The sequence below is a fragment of the Colobus angolensis genome, unplaced genomic scaffold (assembly GCF_000951035.1).
Source record: "Colobus angolensis palliatus isolate OR3802 unplaced genomic scaffold, Cang.pa_1.0 Scaffold19, whole genome shotgun sequence".
NCBI lineage: Eukaryota > Metazoa > Chordata > Mammalia > Primates > Cercopithecidae > Colobus > Colobus angolensis.
This window is the reverse complement of record NW_012115043.1, coordinates 8,993,979-9,017,128: the sequence shown is the minus strand read 5'-3', so window position 1 is coordinate 9,017,128 and position 23,150 is coordinate 8,993,979. Positions and strand designations below refer to the sequence as shown.

The 23,150-nt window shown below is 43.8% G+C and overlaps 2 protein-coding genes across 2 annotated transcripts in view; one reads left to right on the top strand and one right to left on the bottom strand.

The window, feature by feature from the left end:
- The window catches only part of TLN2 (talin 2), a 284,115-nt gene that overhangs the window by 71,397 nt on the left and 189,568 nt on the right, over window positions 1-23,150 (top strand). Inside the window, exons 3-6 of the mRNA XM_011940468.1 lie at window positions 16,469-16,640; window positions 19,305-19,402; window positions 20,761-20,890; window positions 21,925-22,077. Of these exons, the coding sequence (XP_011795858.1) occupies window positions 16,505-16,640; window positions 19,305-19,402; window positions 20,761-20,890; window positions 21,925-22,077 (517 nt within the window). The 5' untranslated portion in view covers window positions 16,469-16,504. The remainder of the gene's footprint in view (window positions 1-16,468; window positions 16,641-19,304; window positions 19,403-20,760; window positions 20,891-21,924; window positions 22,078-23,150) is intronic.
- Window positions 6,030-14,653, bottom strand: LOC105510582. The gene is made up of 3 exons (XM_011940467.1): window positions 13,601-14,653; window positions 8,970-9,172; window positions 6,030-7,466 (listed from the first exon to the last, which is right to left on the bottom strand). Exons 1-3 carry the CDS (start codon window positions 13,663-13,665, stop codon window positions 7,351-7,353), a joined length of 384 nt encoding a protein of 127 aa, XP_011795857.1. The 5' UTR covers window positions 13,666-14,653; the 3' UTR covers window positions 6,030-7,350.

Below are 23,150 nucleotides of genomic sequence, written 5' to 3'. Positions count from 1 at the left end.
CTCTTCTTTCTCTCTTTTTCTTTTGTTTTTTGGTATAGACGGGGTCTCCCTATGTTTCCCAGGCTATTGAACTCCTGGGCTCAAGCCATCCTACTGCCTCAGCCTCCAAAAGTGCTGGGATTATGGGCGTGAGCCACCATGCCCAACCTTGATAGTTTCATAGTGAGGTATTTTTTAATAGTCTCCTCTCTATAGATGATGATGAAATCTGTCAACCTCAGTTTCATCGGTAGCTGTGGTGACGTGAGAGCCCACAAGGATCACAGTAGGTGCAGCCGTTGGGCCACCAGTAAGAGAGTGGCTCCGAAGTCTCTGTGGGCACTGGTTAGAAGTTATGTGTACTCTCCCCTGATCTTACATACAAACTTACTGTCGCAGCTTTCTGGACAGCCCCTGCCACTGCTTTTAGGCAGTCAATGATAATAAACAAGTAGTTAACGGAGGACATAGTCTCGTTCTGGGGGCTAGTGCCCCTGTGAGGGGTGGCATTAAGGTTGAGCAGCTCTTGCTTGTGCTGGAGGCCATTTCTGTTCTGACTAAATCTCATCTGCTTAGGTCTTGCCTGGGAAGGTCGAGAAGGTCCTAGAATAATCTTGGAGTCCTTCAGGAATCTCAAGGACTCCTAATGACCTGAACCCCTAGAGGTGTGACTTCATCCTAGATTCACTACATGTTGGAAGGATTTTAGTGATCAGCGTGACCTTGCTCTTATTCCAGACTTGTCACCCTGTACTGCTTGCTGCTTTCCGCCCCAAGCCCTGTGGAAGCTCTTGGAGGGCAAGGCAGGGCTCCCCTCTCTACAGGCAGCAGCTGGTCTACTACATGGCACCTGCCAACTCTCTGAGAGTTGCTGTGAGAGTTTAAGTCACGTGAATGCAGGACCAGCCTTATTCCATCTTGTTTATTCTCCTGAAGTAATCAGCACAGTGTCCTGTGCATTTTAAGTTATTGATAAATGGATGTAGATTGACCTGTATCCTTCCCCTAGGCCCAGAATCTGAACCTTACCCTCTATATCCACAAAATACTGTGCCCTAGATATTTATGTCTGCAATTTGAGGTGGTTGTGCTGAATGTGGAGGGAGACTCCACAGAGGTGCTTCCCATCCCTTTTTATATGATGGAGGAGTGATCTGACAAGGAAAAACACTATTTGGTTTCATCTGTATTAGAGTAACTGAAAGTGGGCTTGTGTTGCAGTTGAATTTATTTATTTTAATTCCAGTATAACAAAAGCCAAAATAAAACAAACAGGAAACAAAGTATAATTCTGCCACTCCAACAAAATGCTAACATAGTCTCTTTCCTACTTGGCTGGAAGCACCCTAAATTCTATGTAGCATCATTCATATCCTGTTCTTACAGATAATTTTCAAATTACCATGTAGTTTTGTTAGGTGGTGCAGCATGGCGGTATTATAACAAGACATGGGCCCTGGAGGCAGATATACCCAGGTTAGAGTCCTGTTCCTGTCATTTGCTAGCTTTGTGACCTTGGGCACAATATATACGTGTGCATGTACATATGTCATTGCTACACCAGCACCTGCATCTTTGCTTATATTTGTTTGTTTTAGAGATGCTGTCTTGCTCTGTTACTCAGGCTGCAGTGCAGTGATACGATCATAGCTCACTGCAGCCTTGAACTCCTGAGCTCAAACCATCCTCCTGCCTTAGCCCCTAGGTAGCTAGGACTACAGGTGCATACCACCATGCCTAGCTAGTTTTTATATTTAGAAAGTTTGTGTAGAGACAGAGTCTTGCTATGTTGCCCAGGCTGCTGTTGAACTCCTGGACTCAAGCAGTCCTCCCACCTAAGCCTTTGAGTCAATGTGATTATAGGTGTGAGGCCCAGCTATGCTTATATTTACATATTCACACACGTTTATAATTAGTTTACTGATTACCACTTACATTTAACTGTACTACTTGCCATTTTGTGTTAAAAGAGCTACATTTAGGGTTATTGTACTTATTAATATCCTAATTGGGCCATATTTAGCCTGGCTAAATAGATTAGTTTGCCAGGGCTGTCCCCTAACAAAATACCATTAACTGGATGGCTTAAATAACAGAAACTGATAGTCTCACAGTTCTGGAGGCTAGAAGTTGAAGGTCATGGTGTTCCATCTGGAAGGCTGTGAGGGAGGGATCTGTTCCAGGCCTCTCTTGTGGCTTGTAGATTGCCATCTTTTCCTGTCCTCTTTACATCATCCTTCCTGTGTGTTTGTGTCCAAATTTCTCCTTCTTATAAGGACAACGGTCAATTTGGATTATGACCTGCTCTAATGACCTCATTTTAACCTGATTGCCTCTGTAAAGGTGCTATCTTCAAATAACGTCGCAGTCTGAAGTCCTGGGGGTTAGGACCTTAACATACGAATTTTGGAAGAAACACAGTTCAGCCTATAGCATTAAGCTAGGTGCACTGTTGGAGGACAAGATGAATATCAGTTTTATAGACTGGTGCTGACAGGTGACACAAGATTGTAGCACAAATTCCCATGGATGAGGCCCCTTTCCAATTCAGGGGGTTCCTTAGTCCTGCCGTTTCTTTAGGGATTCTTATCGTTTATCCCTGTTTCTCTTTGATTGGTTTGTGCATTTCTTCTGTTATTTTTCCAGCTTTATCTTAAGTTTTATATTTATTTTTGGAATTGTTTTTCAAGAATAAGTCCAGGTTGTGGAGATACAGCAAATGTGACAGTATCTTAAAACAATCCTTTAAAACACTGTCCTCAACTGTGCTTTTGAGAATTCATCGTTTCATGTCGACTCCCATGCGTACGTGTTTGTTTCTTCCTTGTGCTTTTGATGAAGTAATATGTATGTGTCCAGGCTGCAGTTTGATTTGGTTTTTTGCTATTTGAAAATACAAATCTTATTCATAACTCACCGATGAAATTGGTAAGACTTTTGATCTGTCTTTATTTTATTAACTATAGGAAAATGATACTTCATCAGCATACTTCAATTTAGTTAATATCCTTTTTGTAATTGGGGTTCCGTCTGGTAGGCAGTTCTAAAAACTTGGGCTTACAGACAGCAGCACGTGGCTGCTCACCATGCACATCCACATGGCTTTTTGTAGTAAAGTCTAGTCCAATCCTCCTCCTTCTCTCTGTCATTTCCACTGTTTGCAGTATATTTTAAAATTTATGTTAAACATTTATCTTTTCTCTGCCTCTTTTCTGTAAATCTGGTTTATTGCCTATGCCAGATGCTTTTTCTCCCATTCATTCCTCTGTCAATTCTGTCTGTTGGTGTGGGCCCTTACAGCTTGAGCCCTGGATGGCAGGATGGTTCTGTGGGGTAGATTGAACCATAAAACCTGGATTGATTATTGGCCTTCCCAGTTGTTAATGCATATTCATTTAGCTAACCCATAAATCAAACAACTGACACCTGTACATTCAGATTTCATTATTTCTTGTTGTTTTGTTATCTTCTGGGTTGCTTTGTAAAAATACTGATGATTCCTTTAACAAAAAGAAGAAATTTAGCTTAAGAAAATAATCTGAAGTAAAAAACAGAAGAGGTTTCAAACAAAAAAATCCTTATTGCATCCTTATTTGTAATAGTGAAAACTTGCAAATAGCTGATATACACAAAAAGATACAGCTATTAAATCATAGGGCCTTATTTACAATTTTATTTATTTATTTATTTATTTATTTATTTATTTGAGACGGAGTCTCGCTCTGTCGCCCAGGCTGGAGTGCAGTGGCCGGATCTCAGCTCACTGCAAGCTCTTCCTCCCGGGTTTACGCCATTCTCCTGCCTCAGCCTCTGGAGTAGCTGGGACTACAGGCGCCCACCACCTCGCCCGGCTAGTTTTTTGTATTTTTTAGTAGAGACGGGGTTTCACCGTGTTAGCCAGGATGGTCTCGATCTCCTGACCTGGTGATCTGCCCGTCTTGACCTCCCAAAGTGCTGGGATTACAGGCTTGAGCCACCGCGCCCGGCTACAATATTATGTATTTATTAAAAACAGTGTTTGTAAAGAGTTTGCGATACTGTGAGAGAATATTATGTAATTAGAATGCGGAAAACTTAGGATATAGAATTATATAGAGCATATCATCTCAACCACATAAAGTATGCATATTCATTGGAAGGAAATGTGTCCAAATGTTAGTGGTATTTATCTTTGAGTGGGGTGGGGCCAGACATGGAAGTCTAGATTCAGACAGACCTGGGTTACCTTTCCTCTTGTGTTTGCCTGTTACTTACAAGACATAATCTCTATTAAGCCTAATTTAGGGTAAATAGGATCTCCCTCACCTAATGATTTTCCAGAATAATTAGGTAAAGTGCTTAGTTCAGTGTGTGACATATAATAATGCAACAAGTGAAAGTTCAATTATTAATAAAAACATTATCAATAAAAATTTTTTTTTCCCATTTTACTGCATTCCTGGCATAAGCACTGTATCGATTTCTCCATGTTCCCTTCTGTTTTAAACAGCACACATTAGGAGGCAGAACCCCCAGATCCATTGCCTTGGTCAAGTTCACATAACTGCTCTGTTTTAGTTGTCCTGCTCGGATGAAGTCTAAACTGCTTAGCATGGGGTTATGTTGAGGATTCAGTGCCTTAACATAAAAAGGGCTTAGCATCAGTGCCTGGCACGTAATCACTTACATATGTTAGCTGCTATTATGTACTTAAAATTTTTTTTTTTTTTTTTTTGAGATGGAGTCTAGCTCTATCGCCCGGGCTGGAGTGCAGTGGCCGGATCTCAGCTCACTACAAGCTCTGCCTCTCGGGTTTACGCCATTCTCCGGCCTCAGCCTCCCGAGTAGCTGAGACTACAGGCGCCCGCCACCTCGCCCGGCTAGTTTTTTGTATTTTTTAGTAGAGACGGGGTTTCACCATGTTAGCCAGGATGGTCTCGATCTCCTGACCTCGTGATCCGCCCGTCTCGGCCTCCCAAAGTGCTGGGATTACAGGCTTGAGCCACCGCGCCCGGCCAAAAAATTTTTTTAAATATATGTATTTATTTGTTTTAATCCTTACATGCAGAAGGATGGGAAAATTACAGCAAGGATTTACATAACCTGTAGAGAACTAGACTTAATGACTTCTAAGTCTAAGATCACGGATACTGTAAGATAGATAGATAGATAGATATATGTATGTATATATAGTTTAACTGAAACATTGCAAGTTTTAGGTATAAGATGTGAGTGACCTTGGAATGAGTGGTGGTAGAAAATGAGGAGCCTTTGGAGAATCCAGTTCGTTCTGTGACTCCTGGATTGGTAATGCGGTGATATGCGGATGGACTTTGAGTCTATACAAATGGAAAGTTTAGTCAGGTTTCTTGGTTTGTTTCAGTTCTCCAAATATATGCCAGATTTTTAGGTCCTTCTGATTTATGGTTAATAGGTTAACATAGATAAGTGGCAAGAATAAGTTTTTAATTTCTTTCCTTTTTTCTTCAAAATTGAAGAAAATTTCACCCAAGTCCAAAGATGTGCTGTTGCCTTTTTGAGTAATGTGTGGTGTGGGGTTTCAGCCTTTTCCTCACTGGTCCTTGCAGGGGAAGGAAATGGAGGAAGTGCAAGATTCTTCCATTTTTAGGGTGAAAGCAAGCATGATAATGTAGGTTTGCACGGTCACTCGGCAACCCAGATCCATGCCGCTTTTAGCAGATGTTCCTCAGTGGGGGCCACACTTTCTCACATCAAATTAAGCCCAGCATGAAGAGAGTCAGTTGAGAAGGAACTTGCATATAGTTCTTGTCACTCATTCTTCCAGGGTCAGTCTGGAAGAAAACCCTGAATGCCCTCCCCGATCACTGTAGAACCAAGCTTTCCCCCTGACCCCCAGTAAAAGTCAAGTATATCTGTATCTATCACAGTGGTGTGTGCCTTAATGACAAAGCCCGTGTTGCTCAGCCTCAGCAGGAGCCTACAGAATATGCCTTCCTGAGATTGTATAGGCTCGCCACCAAGGGTCAACAAAAACAAGTAATGGGATGAGTTATTCCCTGTTATCTAGAAAAATGGTAAATAATTCATAGTTCACCTGGTCTTGACCTTCACTTTTATTTTTCTTCTATTTTTTTCTTGGACTTGACCGTTTACATTTCTATTGTATCCATTTTTGTAAACAATCTACTTTCAATCATTTGAATAAGTTAATGTATAAAAGAATTCGAAGTCAGAGTTCAGTTTAGAGCCACCTTCTTTCTGAAGCTTGTAACAAGAGGAGGAAAATAGCAGGACTGAAAGGTAGACTCCAAGAGGACTGAAATGTATGAATGATGTATTCAGCTGTCTTTGTGACCACAAGGGAATAGTGAGATTGCTGGAGGGCTGACACAGCCTTCTCACGGTTCGACAAAAAACGACAGTATCTTCCACACACAGGCCAGGAATTCACGTATCTTCCCAGAACCTCTATTTTTATCTATGAAAGGGGGTTTGCAAAAAAAAAAAATCAAAATCTTTTTAACTTTCTAGCCTATTGATCATATCCAGGGACAAGACATACATGGATGTACCATGGAGCACTTCAGTGCTGAGTGGTCATCAGGTGATAGCATTTCCTGTTTGTTCCACTGGTGACTCAGGCCAGGAGGGCTGGTGTTGGAGCAGTGCTCCGAGAGTTGAGGGGAGCAGACAGATCCTTGCTTGTTGGGGCAGGGTTTAAAGACTAGTTTATAGAAACAAAACTGGATGCTGGGTTGAGGGGTAACCGAGGACCTGCAGTGGAGGGTGGTAACATTTCAGACACACAGGCTGAAATAATTGAAGCAATTTTGCAGAGATTGAAAAATCATCTATTTCATTAGTATGGAGGATTCTTATAATGTGCATAGGAGATAGGAAGCGGGTTAGATGAGGCTGGGTGGTGGGTAGGGGCCTTAATATTTGGGCTAAGCAGCTTGAACCTGATTTTCCATACATTTCAAAATGCTATGTGGGCATTAAAGATCGGCTTTAGGCAAAATCATAAAGCTGTGAGAACATAGGCGTCAGCTCCCCTGTCTTTCAGCCTGTCCCTTTTTCGTACTCCCCTGCTCACTGCCCTTTCTCCACTGTGCCAGAGTTCTAGTGTGTTCTGTAGCACACTACCCCTTCCTCAGCAGAATTTCCTCTTAATTAGGCATCATCTTTAATAAAGGGCAGAGCTCAGCTTAGTTGCCTGGAGGGTTCTGAAACTTACCATTTCTATGGCAGTGATAGGCAGCAAATGCACATATCCATTTTTATTGCGAAGTTTAACTGGGGACAAATCTTTATGACCAACAGTATACTTAATGATGGAATTCCAGGTGCCAGTGCCAAGAACTGCCTGGCAGTGGAGGGTAAGTTGGAGGGATCCTGGGAGGGCTCTAATCAGCCGTGTGCATACCCTCTTTGTTCATTGTGGCAGTGTGAGAAGGTCTGGTTGTGCTTTCTGGCAGTGTGAACTTTGGGAAGGTCTCTTGACTTCAAGGTTTTAGTTTCTTCACCTGAAAATGGGAAACAGTATCAAAGGTGTTTTCTCATTATTCTTGTATTCCATATTGTGGGCACTCTCTTTGGTTCTTAGTGGAGGGTAGAAATGCTGACTTCTCCCCACCCCATTCATGCATTAAAGAAATATGTATTGAACCCTTCTCTGTGTCAGGCACTTCATTGTGAGCAGTACACATGGTCCTTGCCCTCATGGAGCTTCCAGTTATTTCTGACTGATGTGACATTGGTTCTTTTTTTGAGTTGTTCATTTGCCCAGATGGAGAGCTTCATCTTGTCAGCCTTGAAGTTCAGCATCTGTGCTTCCTAGGGCGGGATGTTATTGAGACATAGCTTGGTCTGCTGGATATTGGCCCTCTGTTCATCCTTTAGTTGTGGTATTACTGTGGGTAATTCCTAATGACTAATTTAGGGGAAAATAGGGTTAAATCTTTCCATGGAGTATGTATTAAGTCCACAGATATTTATTGAGCACCTACTGTATGGTGGACACTGTGCTAGGCCTTGAAATATAAAGATGACTCCATTGATGCAGTTACTGCCCTCTGAGGCCAGCAGGGGAGATGGACTTCTAATGGCAAATGTATTCCTGACACTAGGTTATAGATCTAGATCTATATCTATCTATTTCTTATTGCTGCTATATTGGGAACTGTGGTGGCCCTGCAGTTTACTTAGGGATACATGGGGTTTGCAAAGCAGCCCTGGGAGCCGACAACTTGGCTGGAATTTTTATTGACCTGCATGGACTGCTGCTAAGTTCACAGTTGTGTGGGTGGTTAATGATTTCTCCTTTGTTCATTTACTGCTTGACCTTTTAACAATGGTTATTTCTAGTTGAAGTGTTCAAACAGTAGTCCTGGCCTCTGGGAGAACTCAGGGATTCTTACATAAATGTTCTCTCTAGTTTTCTGGTCTCCCCACTCTGGCTACAGACAGGAGCTTAGTTGTCCTGGTCCTATTCTAAGTGGCTGTTAGCCACATGGAAAACTCACATGAGCTGTGTTCATTGCTGCTTTCCCTGAGCTTACTATAGCATGGAGCTCTCTCAAATGTAGATACTGAGGCTAGGGGAGCCTTTCCACTCAGGCCCTGCCCTCTGGGTTCCTACCAGCTGGGAAGAGATATCCAGGGCCCAGTGGGTTGACAAAATTAATAGGGAGGGCCTTAGTAACTTTCAAAAGATGTGGCTTCTTGGTAAAGCTGGACTGACGATGAGATCAAATGGGTTGCCCTGCTTCCTTGCCTCCTGGTCCCTCCTTAAATTAAAGATAGCTGGCTTCCAGTGAAGGCATGACTTGACTTACCTTCCCAGATGGGGACAGATAGGCACCTGTCTATGCCTGACCTGCTCAGTGCCTGGAGTCCCAATGTTCAAGGCAAGCCCCAGGGTGCCTGAGCCCAGACTGTCCTGCAGAGTGAGATGGAGGGCAAGACCCTGGCTTTGGCATTTGCAGCACTTCTGGGTGGCTGTGACCCAGTCCACGGGGGGTTCTTACCTGCAGAGAAGCTACTTCTCTTCCTCCCTTGTAGAAGAGAGGTAGGGAGTGGAGAAGGGGAAGCTCTTTCCTTGGCGTTTCTTTGAGAGAGCTGAATCATTCCCAGGAGATTGAGGTGTAGCCGCAGATGAATTGAAGCAAGTACAGCCATCCAAAATTGGGCACAGAGGCCTGCCCAGGAGGTCACGGTGGAGAGGCAGTGGCTGGAGGTAGAAGAGGGGGATGGTGGCCAGCTCTTACTCTTTTATTTATTTATTTTTTTTGAGGTGGAGTCTTGCTCTGTCGCCCGGGCTGGAGTGCAGTGACCGGATCTCGGCTCACTACAAGCTCCGCCTCCCGGGTTTACACCATTCTCCTGCCTCAGCCTCCCGAGTAGCTGGGACTACAGGCGCCCACCACCTCGCCCGGCTAGATTTTTGTGTGTGTTTTTTTAGTAGAGACGGGGTTTCACCGTGTTAGCCAGGATGGTCTCGATCTCCTGACCTGGTGATCCGCCCATCTCGGCCTCCCAAAGTGCTGGGATCACAGGCTTGAGCCACCGCGCCCGGCCAGCTCTTACTCTTACAGACCTCCAAGGCCCCATTGAGGTATGGTGGCCTGGCCCTCTGGTCTTGCCAGGTGGGCACAAACCCCTGCTTTACACAGGAGTGTGCAGAGCCCCCATTGTGTCTCCCCTAAGTTGCCCCTAGGCAGAGCTCATGAACAAGCCCCAGGGTGGAAGCTGATAGTAATGCCAGCCTTGCCCCACAGGGCGAAGACTTTTTCCCTCTTGAACTCTTGGGTTGGGGGAACCTAAGTGACCTCCAAGAGAAACAGCCCAGGGGCTATAGGAGTTAGCTGCTTGTCACACACACTCAGCCTCACAGCTCATCCTCAGAAAGTTCTGTGTCTAGGAAAAGCCATTGTATGACTGCCCTAAAAATAAACACAGGAGCTATATTTATTTAATTTTTTTTTTTTTTTGAGTCGGAATCTCGTTCTGTCACCCAAGCTGGTGTGCAGTGGTGCAATCTTGGCTCACTGCAGCCTCCGCCTCTCGAGTTCCAGTGGTTCTCCTGCCTCAGCCTCCTGGGTAGCTGGAACTACAAGCACATGTCAACTAGCTCGGCTAATTTTTATATTTTTAGTAGAGATGGGATTTCACCATGTTGGCCAGGCTGGTCTTAAACTCCTGACCTCAGATAATCTGCCCACCTCGGCCTCCCAAAGTACTTGGATTACAGGCCTGAGCCACTGCGCCTGGCCCACAGGAACTCTATTTATTTAAGTGAATAAAGGGCTAACTAGAAGGTGAGCTCCATGTAGACAGGAATTGTACCTGTCTTTGCCTCCTAATGCCTGTTAGGTTATCTAGTACATAACAGATACAAATAAACAATAAAATGATGTTTGTAGTTCAGATAGTGGCTGACTCAAGTATGCTGCTTCCATTGTTTCCGCAGCTCCCATGACTAATGTTATTAATAATAACAAGCCCAGGTCAGGTGCGGTGGCTCACACCTGTAATCCCAGCACTTTGGGAGGCCAAGGCAGATGGATCACCTGAAGTTGGGAGTTTGAGACCAGCCTGGCCAAGGTGGAGAAACTCTGACTCTACTAAAAATACAAAATTAACTGGGGCATGGTGGCACCCGCCTGTAGTCCCAGCTACTTGGGAGACTGAGGCAGGAGAATCGCTTGAACTCAGGAGGCAGAGGTTGCAGTGACCCGAGACTGCGCCACTGCGTTCTAGCCTGGGCAATGAGCGAAACTCCATCTCAAAATAATAATAATAACAATAGTAACAGTAAGCCCTTACCTAGCCTTTTCTCTGTGCCTTTGACTCATTTAATTCTCTAGCAGTCTTATAGGTAGATCTGTTACTATCTCCCATTTTGTAGGAGACTGAGGCAGATGGCAGTTAAGTGTCCAGCTCAGGTCACGCAGCTGCTAAGGCAGGTGGGGTCGGGGCACCTCGTGGTCCTCCCTTATAGGCAGAGATCCAAGGGGAGGCTGCTCATCTTGACCAATGACAGGCATTTATTTTGAAGAGAAGGAGGCCTCTGCTGGAGCTGAACTTTTTTGTCCCTGGGTGAACCAGGGTGATCCTGAGCAGCCTGCGCTGCTGCCATCATCCTGGGCTGTTTACAGCTCCCTGGGACTGAAACGTGTATTTTAAAAGGACGGTGTCTGGGTTTCACCACTGGTTTCATCAGCTCCATTTCCACAGAGGAAACCACAGAAGGGTTTTGTGTTGGGTCATGCAACCTTCACACATGCAATGAAGGCAGAAATGGTCAGAGTGAGACAAGATTATGAACAGAAACACAGTGCAGGTTTTATGAATTTATACCCAGTCTTTGAACAACAACAACAACAAAAAACCCCAAAAACAAAACTTAAGATCCAATAAGATAGTAGTCATTCAAATTGAGGGAAAGGAAAAACAAACAATAAGATAAAATAGAAAAAGGGATTAGACTGTAACAACTCTGCAAGAAATTGTACAGATTTGGCTCTGAACTTTCATGCAGCCAAACTAGAAAAGGAAACCTGATCAGCTGTCCTAGCCTCGGAGTCTGCGCAATGAAAAGCCCGGAGAGGGGTTCGGGTACAGAAAAGTAGAGGCCGGGGCCAGTTGCAGGCTGTGCTGCCCTGAAAACATCACAGTGGACAAAGAGCGTAAATCTTTATTGAGGTGTGTGGTCTGAGCTGCCTCATTTTCGCAGGGCTTTAGTGGATGTACAGTTAAATTTCTCACAAGTGTGGAAAATACACAGTCATCTTTAGTCTACATTTCTAGGTTGCTATGTGTTCTAATCCTACTTTCTTTTTGTTGTCGTTTTTGTTTGTTTTCTGTTTTTTTGAGACAGAGCCTGGCTCTGTCACCCAGGCTGGGGTGCAGTGGTGTAATCTCTGCTCATTGCAACCTTCTCCTCCTGGATTCAAGTGATTCTCCTGCCTCAGCCTCCTGAGTAGCTGGAATTACAGGTGCCCACCACCATGCCCAGCTAATTTTTGTATTTTTTGTAGAGATGGGGTTTCTCGATGTTGGCCAGGCTGGTCTCGAACTCCTGACCTCAGGTGATCTGCCCGACTTGGCCTCCCAAAGTGCTGGGATTACAGGCGTGAGCCTCCACACCCGGCCTTCATCCTACTTTCTTTTTGCTATAGGATAAGTCATGGTACATGATTCCAGCAAGTGTCCGTTTTGCCAGTGTCTCATTTTGTTGTGAGTGGTGCTAGAAACAGCTCATTGCTGTGGTTCTTGTCGGATGCTGAATAAATCCCATATACTTTGATTTCAGAGCTCATCTAGGTTTCCCTATGTCAGTGACCATCTTGCATGAGAATAATTAAAATACCTTGTCTTTAAATATAATGTTGATTACAAAATATTGGCCTTTTAGAGACATTCCTGGGAAGTCAGTTTTGGCCTTATCTCGAGCTTCGAAAAACACAGGGAGTGAGAAGTGAGAAGGCAACGCTGGGGGCTTTTAGTCTTACACCCATGTGTGGTGTTCTGTAAGAATGACTAGTTTGGTTTCCAGGATTTTTTTTCTTTTCTTTTCTTTCTTTTTTTTTTTTTTTGGTATATTGGGTTCCTGTGATGCTTTTTTGCAATAGTTGTTTTTGGGTGATAAAAAAGTTGAGGCCACAAGTCTTATAGTGAATGTAGTATTTCTTGTCTGTTGAACACCTACCCTGAACTACCCTCCATTCCATGCCCTGCCCCCTCTTGAGATGTAAGGATGAGGAGACTGAGGATCCAACGGGAATAGTTGGCCAAGCATTGAGTATCAGGAAGCTCCTTCTGTGGCAGCAGATTACCTTCTGCTCTCTGAAGGCAGCAGAGGGGAAGTGACAGGTCCTGAGGTCAAAGGCATCAGGAGGCCTGGAATTGAGCCTGCACCTCAGACTCCGCACCCAGGGTCCTTTCTGTGAACCCAGACTTAGCCACTCACCTTCTCCGCAATAGACCCGGGGCAGCCATGTGCACCTGGTGCAGAATAGAGATTATGTATGGTGAGGAAGGGCACTTAGCTGTCCTGGGACTGTCTGCAGGACCATAATAAGGTGGAAACCATGTCTATGTAGATAATTTCCCTATGGAGTTTACAGCAACCATGTGATGTGCACTTTTGGATTACAAAGTCTTAAAAGCATAAATCTGAGCTACTGCCTGTTCCTCTGCCCCCTCCTAGCATACCTGCTCAGGAGACAAGTCCATACCTGCTGGGCCACCCCTGTCTTCCATCTCTTTCCTGAACCTGCTACTCCAGGCTCTCCCCCGCACCACCCCCCGACCCCCATCCCCCTAAAGCCCTCCAATTTGCCAGATTCAATTGCAGTGTCTCAGTTGCATCTTACCTGACCTGTGACCAGCAATGAGCACAGCTGCCCTCTCCCTTCTGTTTGATGTGCTTTCTCTGTCTGTTCTCTGTCTGTTCTCTTCCCTCACCTACCCCTGTGCCTCCTTTGCCAGTGTCTTCTCTGCCAATTCAGAATGTTGTTCCCAGGGCTGAGTCATTAGGTTTCGCCTTGCTCTCCCTCACTCCCTAGGTGGTCTTTCTAGCCCCTCCCACCCAGTTCTCTCTCCATCTTTGCGTTCAACTCTACCTCTCGACTGAATACCTCTCAAAGAAACTCACCTCCAAATCTTTGCCCCCAGCAGCCTTTCTTTTTCCAGTTGTTTTGGACATAGGTTTTCCTTCATGTCCTCCTGTTTCTGCTTCTCTCCTTCCTGTCTGCTTCCCAGCTCTCTGAGCCTCTCTCTTGTGCACCTTGTGGACCCCGCAGCCCCAGGTGCCTTGCCATGCCCTGCAGGGCTCCCTCTTTCGATTCTGCTGCCCCTTTTGCCGCTTTCGCCTTGCTCCTCTGTGTGTCTCCTGCTTCCTTCTGAGCTCCAGTATTAGGTCCTGCTGTTATATTTGGCTCTAGGGTCCATGTCACGGCTCCCTCTTGGCTTCGATGGAATCTCTCTCTGCATGGTTAGGGGGACCATTCATTTGCCTTTCAGAAAGCTCAGTTTTTAGCCTGGGGAGGGCAGACTTCACACAGCAACACTTAAAACATTTCCTTTTCCCAGGGAACAGATGATATTAACCATCCCATCCTCTCTGTTGCATCCCATAAACAGCATCCATGACAGCGTGGAGCTTTGTGGCTTTCCTCACTGACTCTTACCACCAGTCACAGATTTTAGCAATTGTCGCCAGCCCCAGGGGACAGACTAGCCATGGAATGATCTGCATCACAGCAAATTAGTCCATTTATCTCTAGAGTTTAAATTTTATTTCCCCTAATCGGGGAGTTGCTGGGTTAACTTGGCCTATAAAGGGTGGGGGGCGTGGAACTTTTACATATGGCTTTAAAAATCCTCAATATTGCAGGTGGGAATTGCCAGATATTTTGAACCCCTCTGCTGTGTCAGCAATCCAGCCACTGCCTAGGCTTTAGTTAATTAATTCAGTTTTAGGCAGATTCCCAGTGAACACTACTGCTGTTGTTTATTGAGAAGTATATCCTGACATTTCTCAACTAAGGAATATTTTTACAATTTTCATGGCAAAATTCATTCAGAATGCAAGCAGGGGTCAGAATGACATTGCAGTTGGACGGCCTGAAAGGTTGCTTTGTGAGACCGTGTAAACCATGCCCGCGTTCACCAGAGCATCTGTTGAGAAACATCTCCTGTATCCAAGTGACCCAGCCACCTGTTGTTAGGACGCCAGCAATCAAGCATGCTGAGAAGCTGAGACTCTGGAGGCATCTGCAGCACTGCCTGGGCCTGGGCAGCCTGCTGTCCCCTCTGCCTTGTGGCCATCTCATTGCCTCCTGGCACCTCCCTTCTTCCGTGGGAAGAAGCTGGAGTCCAGGTTTACTACCTGCAGGTTCTCTAATGAAACACAAAAAAGTGAGTGAGCTTGAAATACCTGTGGATTGATGTTATCCGAGCTGCTCTAAGATTCTATTAGCTACTAACTATAAAGGGCCTTGTTTTGCTTGCTGGGATGACACTCAGCTGGTTATGTCTGAGTTGGTTCTTCAGGCACAAAGGAAAAAGCATTTGCGATACAGGTTTCTTTCTGTCTGTCTTGTGCCCAAGGAGTATATTTGATAGAGACCGGCTTGGGTTAAGTGAGTAGGGGACAGGTCAGTTTTTGGCCATGAAATAGAGCAGATACTGGAAATACACCATGAGCCACCAACTCAAAGAAAAAGCACTAAGTCGTTGAACTTTCATTTTTAAAAGAAGGCTTTTACGAACGAATTCAAACTTAGCCTAAACCTGTGTCTTTCCTTCCCTTCCCCCTTCCCCTTCCCCTTCCCCTTCCCCTTCCCTTTCCCTTCCCCTTCCCTTTCCCTTTCCCTTTCTTTTTCCTTTCCCTTTCTTTTTCCTTTCCCTTTCCTTTCCTTCTTTTTTTTTTTTGAAACAGAGTCTCACTCTGTTGCCCAGACTGGAGTGCAGTGGCATGATCTCAGCTCTCCCGGGTTCAAGCAATTCTCCTGTCTCAGCCTCCCGAGGAGCTGGGATTACAGGTGTATGCCACCACGCCAGGCTAATTTTTATGTTTTTAATAGAGACAGGGTTTCACCATGTTGGGCAGGCTGTCTTGAACTCCTGAGTTCAAGTGATCCGCCCCCCTCAGCCTCCCAAAGTGCTGGGATTACAGGCGTGAGCCACTGCACCCAGCCCCCTGTGTATTTTCCAAAGCTATTGAGCTGGACAAGAAACACAGTATCTCCATAGTTTGTCTAAACAAAATCAGAATTGAGTTGCATTTATTCACTTTGAGACCCCAATCACATGAAGCGTCTTAGTACCCTTTGGGTTTAAGATTGGCCTCTTTGGCCTCACATTGATCTTTCCTTGGGATTCTATTTTATGCACTGTTCAGGGCCAATATTAGAGCCACTTTATTTGTGAAGACATTGAGGCAGAGTGGCCAAAGTGACTTTCTCAGATTGACACAGGCTCGTAGTGATGGAGCTGGACCCAGAAGCCAAGTCTTTTGGTAGGTGGGTGGTGGAGCTCTTGTGCCAAGAGGAGTACCTGAGAGGACTTCCCTGATTCTTCTCTGTCCCCAGGTGCTGAGAGGACCCAGGGAACTGAGGCTGTCTTTAGGACTCGGTCATAGGTGCCCAAGGCTCTCTGCCTCTTGCCTTGAGGACATTAACCCTAGAAATTCTACTTCCAGGACCTTCTCTCGGAAACCCCAAGGAGGGGAACTACTCAGAGGGAGGTGTGGTGAACATCTCGAGCTCCCTCCTCCTCAGGGGTTCTACTTGTCACCCTGTAGTGATAACTGTTAGCTGATATTTTGTAGTTGTCCTCCCTTAAATTTTTCAAAATTGATTTTTAAAATGTGTTTTCGACCTGAAGTGTTCTCTGTATTTGCTGTTTTATTCTCTTTCCCTGTTTAAAATTGATCTTAAAGTCCAGCACTTTTTTTGTTTTTTTCCCCAAGACAAACTATTAACGTGAACATCCGGGTTTGTCTCTTTGTGTTTTCCAGACATTCTGAGTGAGACTGTCCGCATCATCTAGGAAAATGGTGGCCCTGTCCTTAAAGATTTGTGTCCGCCACTGCAATGTGGTGAAGACCATGCAGTTTGAACCATCTACAGCTGTGTATGATGCGTGTCGAGTCATTCGGGAACGGGTACCTGAGGCACAAACTGGGCAAGGTAGGTCATGGGTTATTTACTGGCTTCTTAAAGTGTATTTGCATGTTTTTCACTTTTTGGCTGAAGAGACAGAGGCTCCAAGTGGTACACAAGACTATTAGTGCATATGCTTCAAATGAAATGTCTTCTTAGATCAGACACTACCTGCTTCCTCTGTGAGACTTGTAATGACGATGACCATGCCCACCGCTGAGTCATCACTGTCTTTGTGCCCAGCAACTTGACCCTCCCATACATGAGAATTATGCTCTGCAGTTTACAGATCACGTTCTCGTGTATCATCTTGTCCCAAGAAAGTGCAAGTGAAGCTGCCCTAACAATATTGGCGATATGTGTCCTAAACCCTATTTCCCATGCCTGAACGCTTTCCACTGCCAGTTTGTTTTTTTTTTTTTTTTTACAGGGACTTTATAAATTTTATCTCAAACCTTTAAAAAAAGACATTTGTGATGTATGTTTTGTTTGAAGTTTGGCTAAATCACTCATCCCCATTAATCTGAGTTTAAACAAAAGCCACTTGTACCATTTTATTTTCCCCTTCCCTTTGTCTTCTCTCTCTGTGTCTTTCCTTTATTTAGTATTTATTTGACAGGCAGTTGAGAAATTGGATCCCTTCCAAATCAGTACGTCTTTAGTGTGAAAGTGGGATAAAACTTATCTTAAAAATGGAAAGAATAGGCCAAGCATGGTGGCTCACACCTGGAATCCAAGCACTTTGGGAGGCCAAGGCGGGAAGATCGCTTGAGCCCAGGAGTTAGAGACCAGCCTAGGCAACAGGGTGAAACCCTGTCTCTACTAAAGTCTGAACAATTAGCTGAGTGTTGCGGTATGCGCCTGTAGTCTCAGCTACTGGGGAAGTCAAGGCAGGAAAGTAGCTTCATCCCAGGAGTTTATGGCTTCAGCAAACCATGATCCAGCCACTGCACTCCAGCTTGGGTGACAGAGCAAGACCCTGACTCAAAACAAAAGGACGAATAAAAATCAAACATCACAACAAGGGTAATTATAAATACAAAAATCTCTTCTTGAAAGATCTGCTTTTCCTAAAATTCTTTTTGGTCTGAAACATGACGACGATGATGATGATGGTGATGATGATGATGATGATGATGATGATGATGATGATGATGATTTTTTACATGGAATCTCACTCTTGTTGCCCAGGCTGACAATGGTGTGATCTCGGCTCACTGCAACCTCCACCTTCCGGGTTCAAGCAGTTCTCCTGCCTTAGCCTCCCAAGTAGCTGGGATTACAGGTGCGCGCCACCACACCCAGCTAATTTTTTGCATTTTTAGTAGAGACGGGGTTTCACCATGTTAGCCAGGGTGGTCTTGAACTCCTGATCTCTGGTGATCCGCCTGCCTCGGCCTCCCAAAGTGCTGAGATTACAGACGTGAGCCACCACGCCTGGATGGTTATTATTTTTTGAGACAGGGTCTCGCTCTGTCACTGAGGCTGGAGTGCAGTGGCCCCATCACACTTCACTGCAGCCTCAACCTTCCAGGCTCAGGTGATCCTCTCGCCTCAGCCTCCTGAATAGCTGGGACTGCAGATGCACACGCCACCACACCCGGCTAATTTTTGTATTTTTTGTAGATATGAGGTCTCGCTATGTTGCTCAGCCTTGTCTCAAACTCCTGTGCCCGACTAATCCACCTGCCTTGGCCTCTCAAATTGCTAGGATTATAGGCATGAGCAACTGCGCCCCCTGGCTATTAAAACATTATTTATGTTATTAGTAGTGTTTCTAGATTACTTACAAATAAAGTTTGCTACATCCCTCACTTTCCTCTACTGTTTGGTTGTCTAGTCATTTCTGGTGCCTTTACTTTTCTGTTCCCTTTTTCTGTTATTTTTCTGTCAGATTTTTTTTTTTGGTTGGGGATAGGGAGCTTGATTGCTATATAGTGCTGGTGAAGGTATAAACCTTTAAAGATTTTGAAGTTGCTTTTCTAAAAAACAGCAGGTGCTCTTACCCTCAGCTGGGTCTCAGAAGAAAGAAAGAAATTTTGGGGGTAGGAAATGGTACTGCTCCTCTCCTGCCACCCCGCCCCCTTCGTACTTCCTATGTCAGATTAAGGGGTTTCTGCAGAGAACACCAAATTTAATTTTGCCCCTTTTGCATAATTTGTTGATGTTTGGGGCCAGAGGCCTTATCTCACAAGGGACTCCTACGCCTCTTTTCGACTGCTCAGTTGGGGTGATGGAGAGGTCACTGGAGACATAAAGGCTTCATTTGTCCCCCTTTGCCTGAGTGGCGTTGGGCATAGGTAGTCGCTTCCTTAGTTTCTTCACCGCTATCCTGTCATTCTCCATGGGATGTTGGTCTGGTTTTTATAGCAAGGGATAGAGAACAAGCTCAAATTCAGTTAGAAGGAAATTTGGACTGCTTCTACATTTTTCTACATTTTAGACACAACTACAGCCCACCGGTTTTAGGAAACACAGACCTTAGTTGTGGGCGTTGCTTCTGCAACTCAACTCTTACTCCTCCAGATCTGCTGCAGTCCCGGCGGCTGCTTGTGTTGTCAAAACGAAACATTTCTGTCTGGTGAAGGAGCACAGCCACATCCTTGCTGAGTCAGCAGGCTCAGCGCCTGGAGGTCAGCGATGGCTTCATCACCACTTTGCCTACTGTTTTTCTTCCCATTTATATTTCAGCTTCTGACTATGGACTGTTTCTTTCGGATGAAGACCCCAGGAAAGGGATCTGGCTGGAAGCGGGCAGAACACTGGATTACTACATGTTGCGGAATGGGGTATGCTGCCGATCCCAGTGCTGTTTCTTCATCCTTTTGTCCCTGGGCCTTCCATAGACGCCAACATGGTTGCGCTATTTTGATTCAAGGGCATCTTATTAATAGTTTGATGCATTGTACTCTCTAAGGGCTGTTCAGGTGGTGATAGAAAATATCAGATGTCCAAATTCTTGAGATTCCATAGAAGGATTGAAGCAGTTCGAGGTTAGTACTTTAAGTAGTTTCTACTTGTCGTTGTTGGATTTGGTCATTGTGAGTTAAGATACAGCATCTTGCTATAAGTATGGAAGAGATATTCCTGTGCCTGGGATGGGAAGTAAGAACAGATGAGAGGGAAAATGAAATGTAACCCTAACAGTAGCTAGAGACTGAATATTAGTGTTTTGTTTTTGAAGAAGAAACTTCAATTTGAGATGTGAGTTTAATAATGATCAGTAGTAGTAACAGCAGCAACAAAAGTGATTGTGTTACGGAAGTAGGGAGAAGTCATAAGTGAAAACATGGTAAACGTTTTGTTCAGCTTAACCTCCAAGATACCAGGTTTTGGTATGTAGGATGAACTGGACCCATCAGACTGATGAGTAATCCATAAAGTCAGAGTGAAATAGGTGATGCCAATTAATTTGGGTAAGAAATTAATAGTTTAGTTTTAGGAAGTTCATAGTTCTAGTTTTAGGAAGTGTAGTCAACAAGTTACTTAAAAATATCTCCTGAATATGTTACCCCTGTTTGGTCTTGTCATTAATGTATTTCAACACACTATTTTGAACATCACTACTACTGTGATATGACACTACTGTGAAGAATGATGAGGATGCTATTTATGTCTTTCATTGTTTATAATATATAAGGTAAAATGTATTTAGAGTAAAAATTAAAAACATTTATATGCAGATAGTAAAGACGTAGAGATAGTAAAAGTTGATTATGACAGTGTTAAAAGATAATTGGAGACACACACTGCTGTCTTTTGAAAAGGCAAGTAGTCACCTCCCTCTGCTAGTTCTCCTTAGAACAGATCATTCCCAGCCTTTCAGGAGGTCATACTCTACTTTCCTTTCACTGAGGATAGTTTTCAGTAATTGTGAGGCATAAGTATGACTTCTTTGGGCACAATTTTGATAATCAGATTTTTAAGAAATCTTTATGAAAGCAGTTATTTAGCACTGGAGAATCTGTATTATCATGGTGGCAACAATCACCTGAAAACTTTGAAAGGTTTTCAAAGATGTTTTAGAAGAAAGAGGAAATCAGAGTCTACTCTGATTTTTTTTAATTCATTTTTTAAAGAAAAGTGTCCCAAGTTTGTTATTTATTTTCCCACACAGTGTGAAATTTGTGTGTGGTTTGTGCTCTAGGATATTTTGGAATATAAAAAGAAACAGAGACCTCAGAAAATCCGGATGCTGGATGGATCTGTGAAGACGGTGATGGTGGATGATTCCAAGACTGTGGGGGAGCTCCTGGTCACTATTTGTAGCAGAATAGGTGAGCATTCATAAACCTTCCTTATATCTTTTGTTTAGTTTTTAATTACAGGCCTCTTCTTTTTTCCACCTGCATTTGATCTCTAGGCAACTTTGAATATGTCTTAACATGCTGAGTTCTGCCCAATCCCCAGAGGCTGTGTCCATTCTCCCAGCTTGCCAGTACATGAAACATTTGGACTTCTCACTAAGTCATAGTGGAGGGCTTTCATTTCTCTCTCCAAAACAAGGAGATTTTCCAATGGAAAGTCATGTGTAATTCAGCCTTCTGCCCATTGCTGCCTTCTATTCTATATGAGCACTGTAGATGTTCACTATCTCCTTGAGTACTTATGATGACAGTCCATATGATTGATTATTAGACAGTTTTTCTTCTTGTGGCTTCTATTAGTCTCCCCAGAGAACAAATCTGCCTTCTTTCTAAGGAAGCCCTTCAAATATTTGAAGAAAATAGACTTGCCTATCTTAGTTTTCTCTTCATGCAAAGGGAGCCTAGTTCCTTCAGACACTTCTTGTTTGACACTGTCTTGCCTTCTTCTGCGTGACGTCCTCTGTGGCAGTGTTTCCCAAAAATTATTACAGATGAGAGAATTGAATGTGACATAAGTTTTACTGTAAGTGTGACTTCTTTGGGTATAATTTCACTACTACATTTTTAGGAAACCTTTATGAAAGCAATTACTTAGCACTGGAGATTCTGTGTTATCATAGTGACCACAACCCTGTGAAAATGTATGAAGGTCTTCAAAGACATTTTGGAAGAAAGAGAAAATCAGAGTCTGAGTTTTAAAAATTTGTTTTTGAAAAAAAAGTGTTCAAGTTTGTTACCTGTTTTCCCCCACAGTGTGAATATGACTTAACTAGCTGAAGCTCCCTCATTTAATTTGACGTGGCCACCTCCCTGACCCTCACATTAGTAAGGCTGTTTCTGGTTCTTTGCCACCAGGAGCTCCTTGGAATATCACAGGCCTTAGGCTGGAAGAGGTTGACAGTAATTTAATTATTTATAATTGTAACCTAATTTCTAATTTTTAGGAATCACAAATTATGAAGAATACTCCTTAATCCAAGAAACTATTGATGAAAAGAAAGAGGAAGGAACGGGCACACTCAAAAAAGACAGGACACTGTTACGAGATGAGAGGAAAATGGAGAAGTTGAAGGCCAAGCTGCACACAGATGATGACCGTAAGTGTTTGCAGAGGAAGCATGATACAGACACACAGGCTTTGCTAAGCCTTACTTCCCTCCCACCATCTATATGACCCAGGACAGGATTTCTGGTTTTTGTTTCTTAAAACTCTATTTAAAAAAAGTAGGCTGGGCACAGTGGCTCACGCCTATAATCCCAGTACTTTGGGAGGCCGAGGCAGGTGGATTACCTGAGGTTGGGTTTGAGACCAGCCTGGCCAATGTGGTGAAACCTCATCTCTGCTAAAAACACACAAAAAATTAGCTACACGTCAGTATTCCCAGCTACTCAGGAGGCTCGGGCAGGAGAATCACTTGAACCTAGGAGGTGGAGGTTACAGTGAGCTGAGGTCGCACCATTGTACTCCAGCCTGGGTGATAGAGTGAGATTCTGTCTCAAAAAATAAATAAATAAAAATTTTTAAAAAAGTAACTGTAATACCATTTCACATCTTAAAGAAATATCTTAATATCAGATATACAAATCATGTTCACATTTTCTTCATTATCGTCTAAAAATATTTTTAGTAGTTTGAACTGGGATCCAAATAAGGTTGAACAAGTTAATTAACTAGTTAATTAATTTGTTTTACCAAAAGTCTTTCCATCTCTCTTTTTTAATGGACTAATACTAATAATGATGTATATTTATGGGGTGCAGTGTGATATATCTCTGTAGACACTGAAGGATTCAATCAAGCTAATTAACATATCCATCACCTCACTACTTTATCTTTTTTTGTGGTAAGATTGTTAAAAATCTATTATTAGCATTTTTGAAATATATAATGCATTATTATTAACTGTGGTCACCACTCAGTGTGATAGTTCATGTCTTTTTGCAGTTTTTGTGTATGTGAAGAAACCAAATTCTTACTTGTACAGCATTTCATACAGTCTGGATTTTCTTTCTTTTTTTTTTTGAGACGGAGTCTCGCTGTGTTGCCTGGGCTGGAGTGCAGTGGCCGGATCTCAGCTCACTGCAAGCTCTGCTGCTTTCCAGGTTCACGCCATTCTCTCGCCTCGGCCTCCCAAGTAGCTGGGACTACAGGCGCCCGCCACCTCGCCCG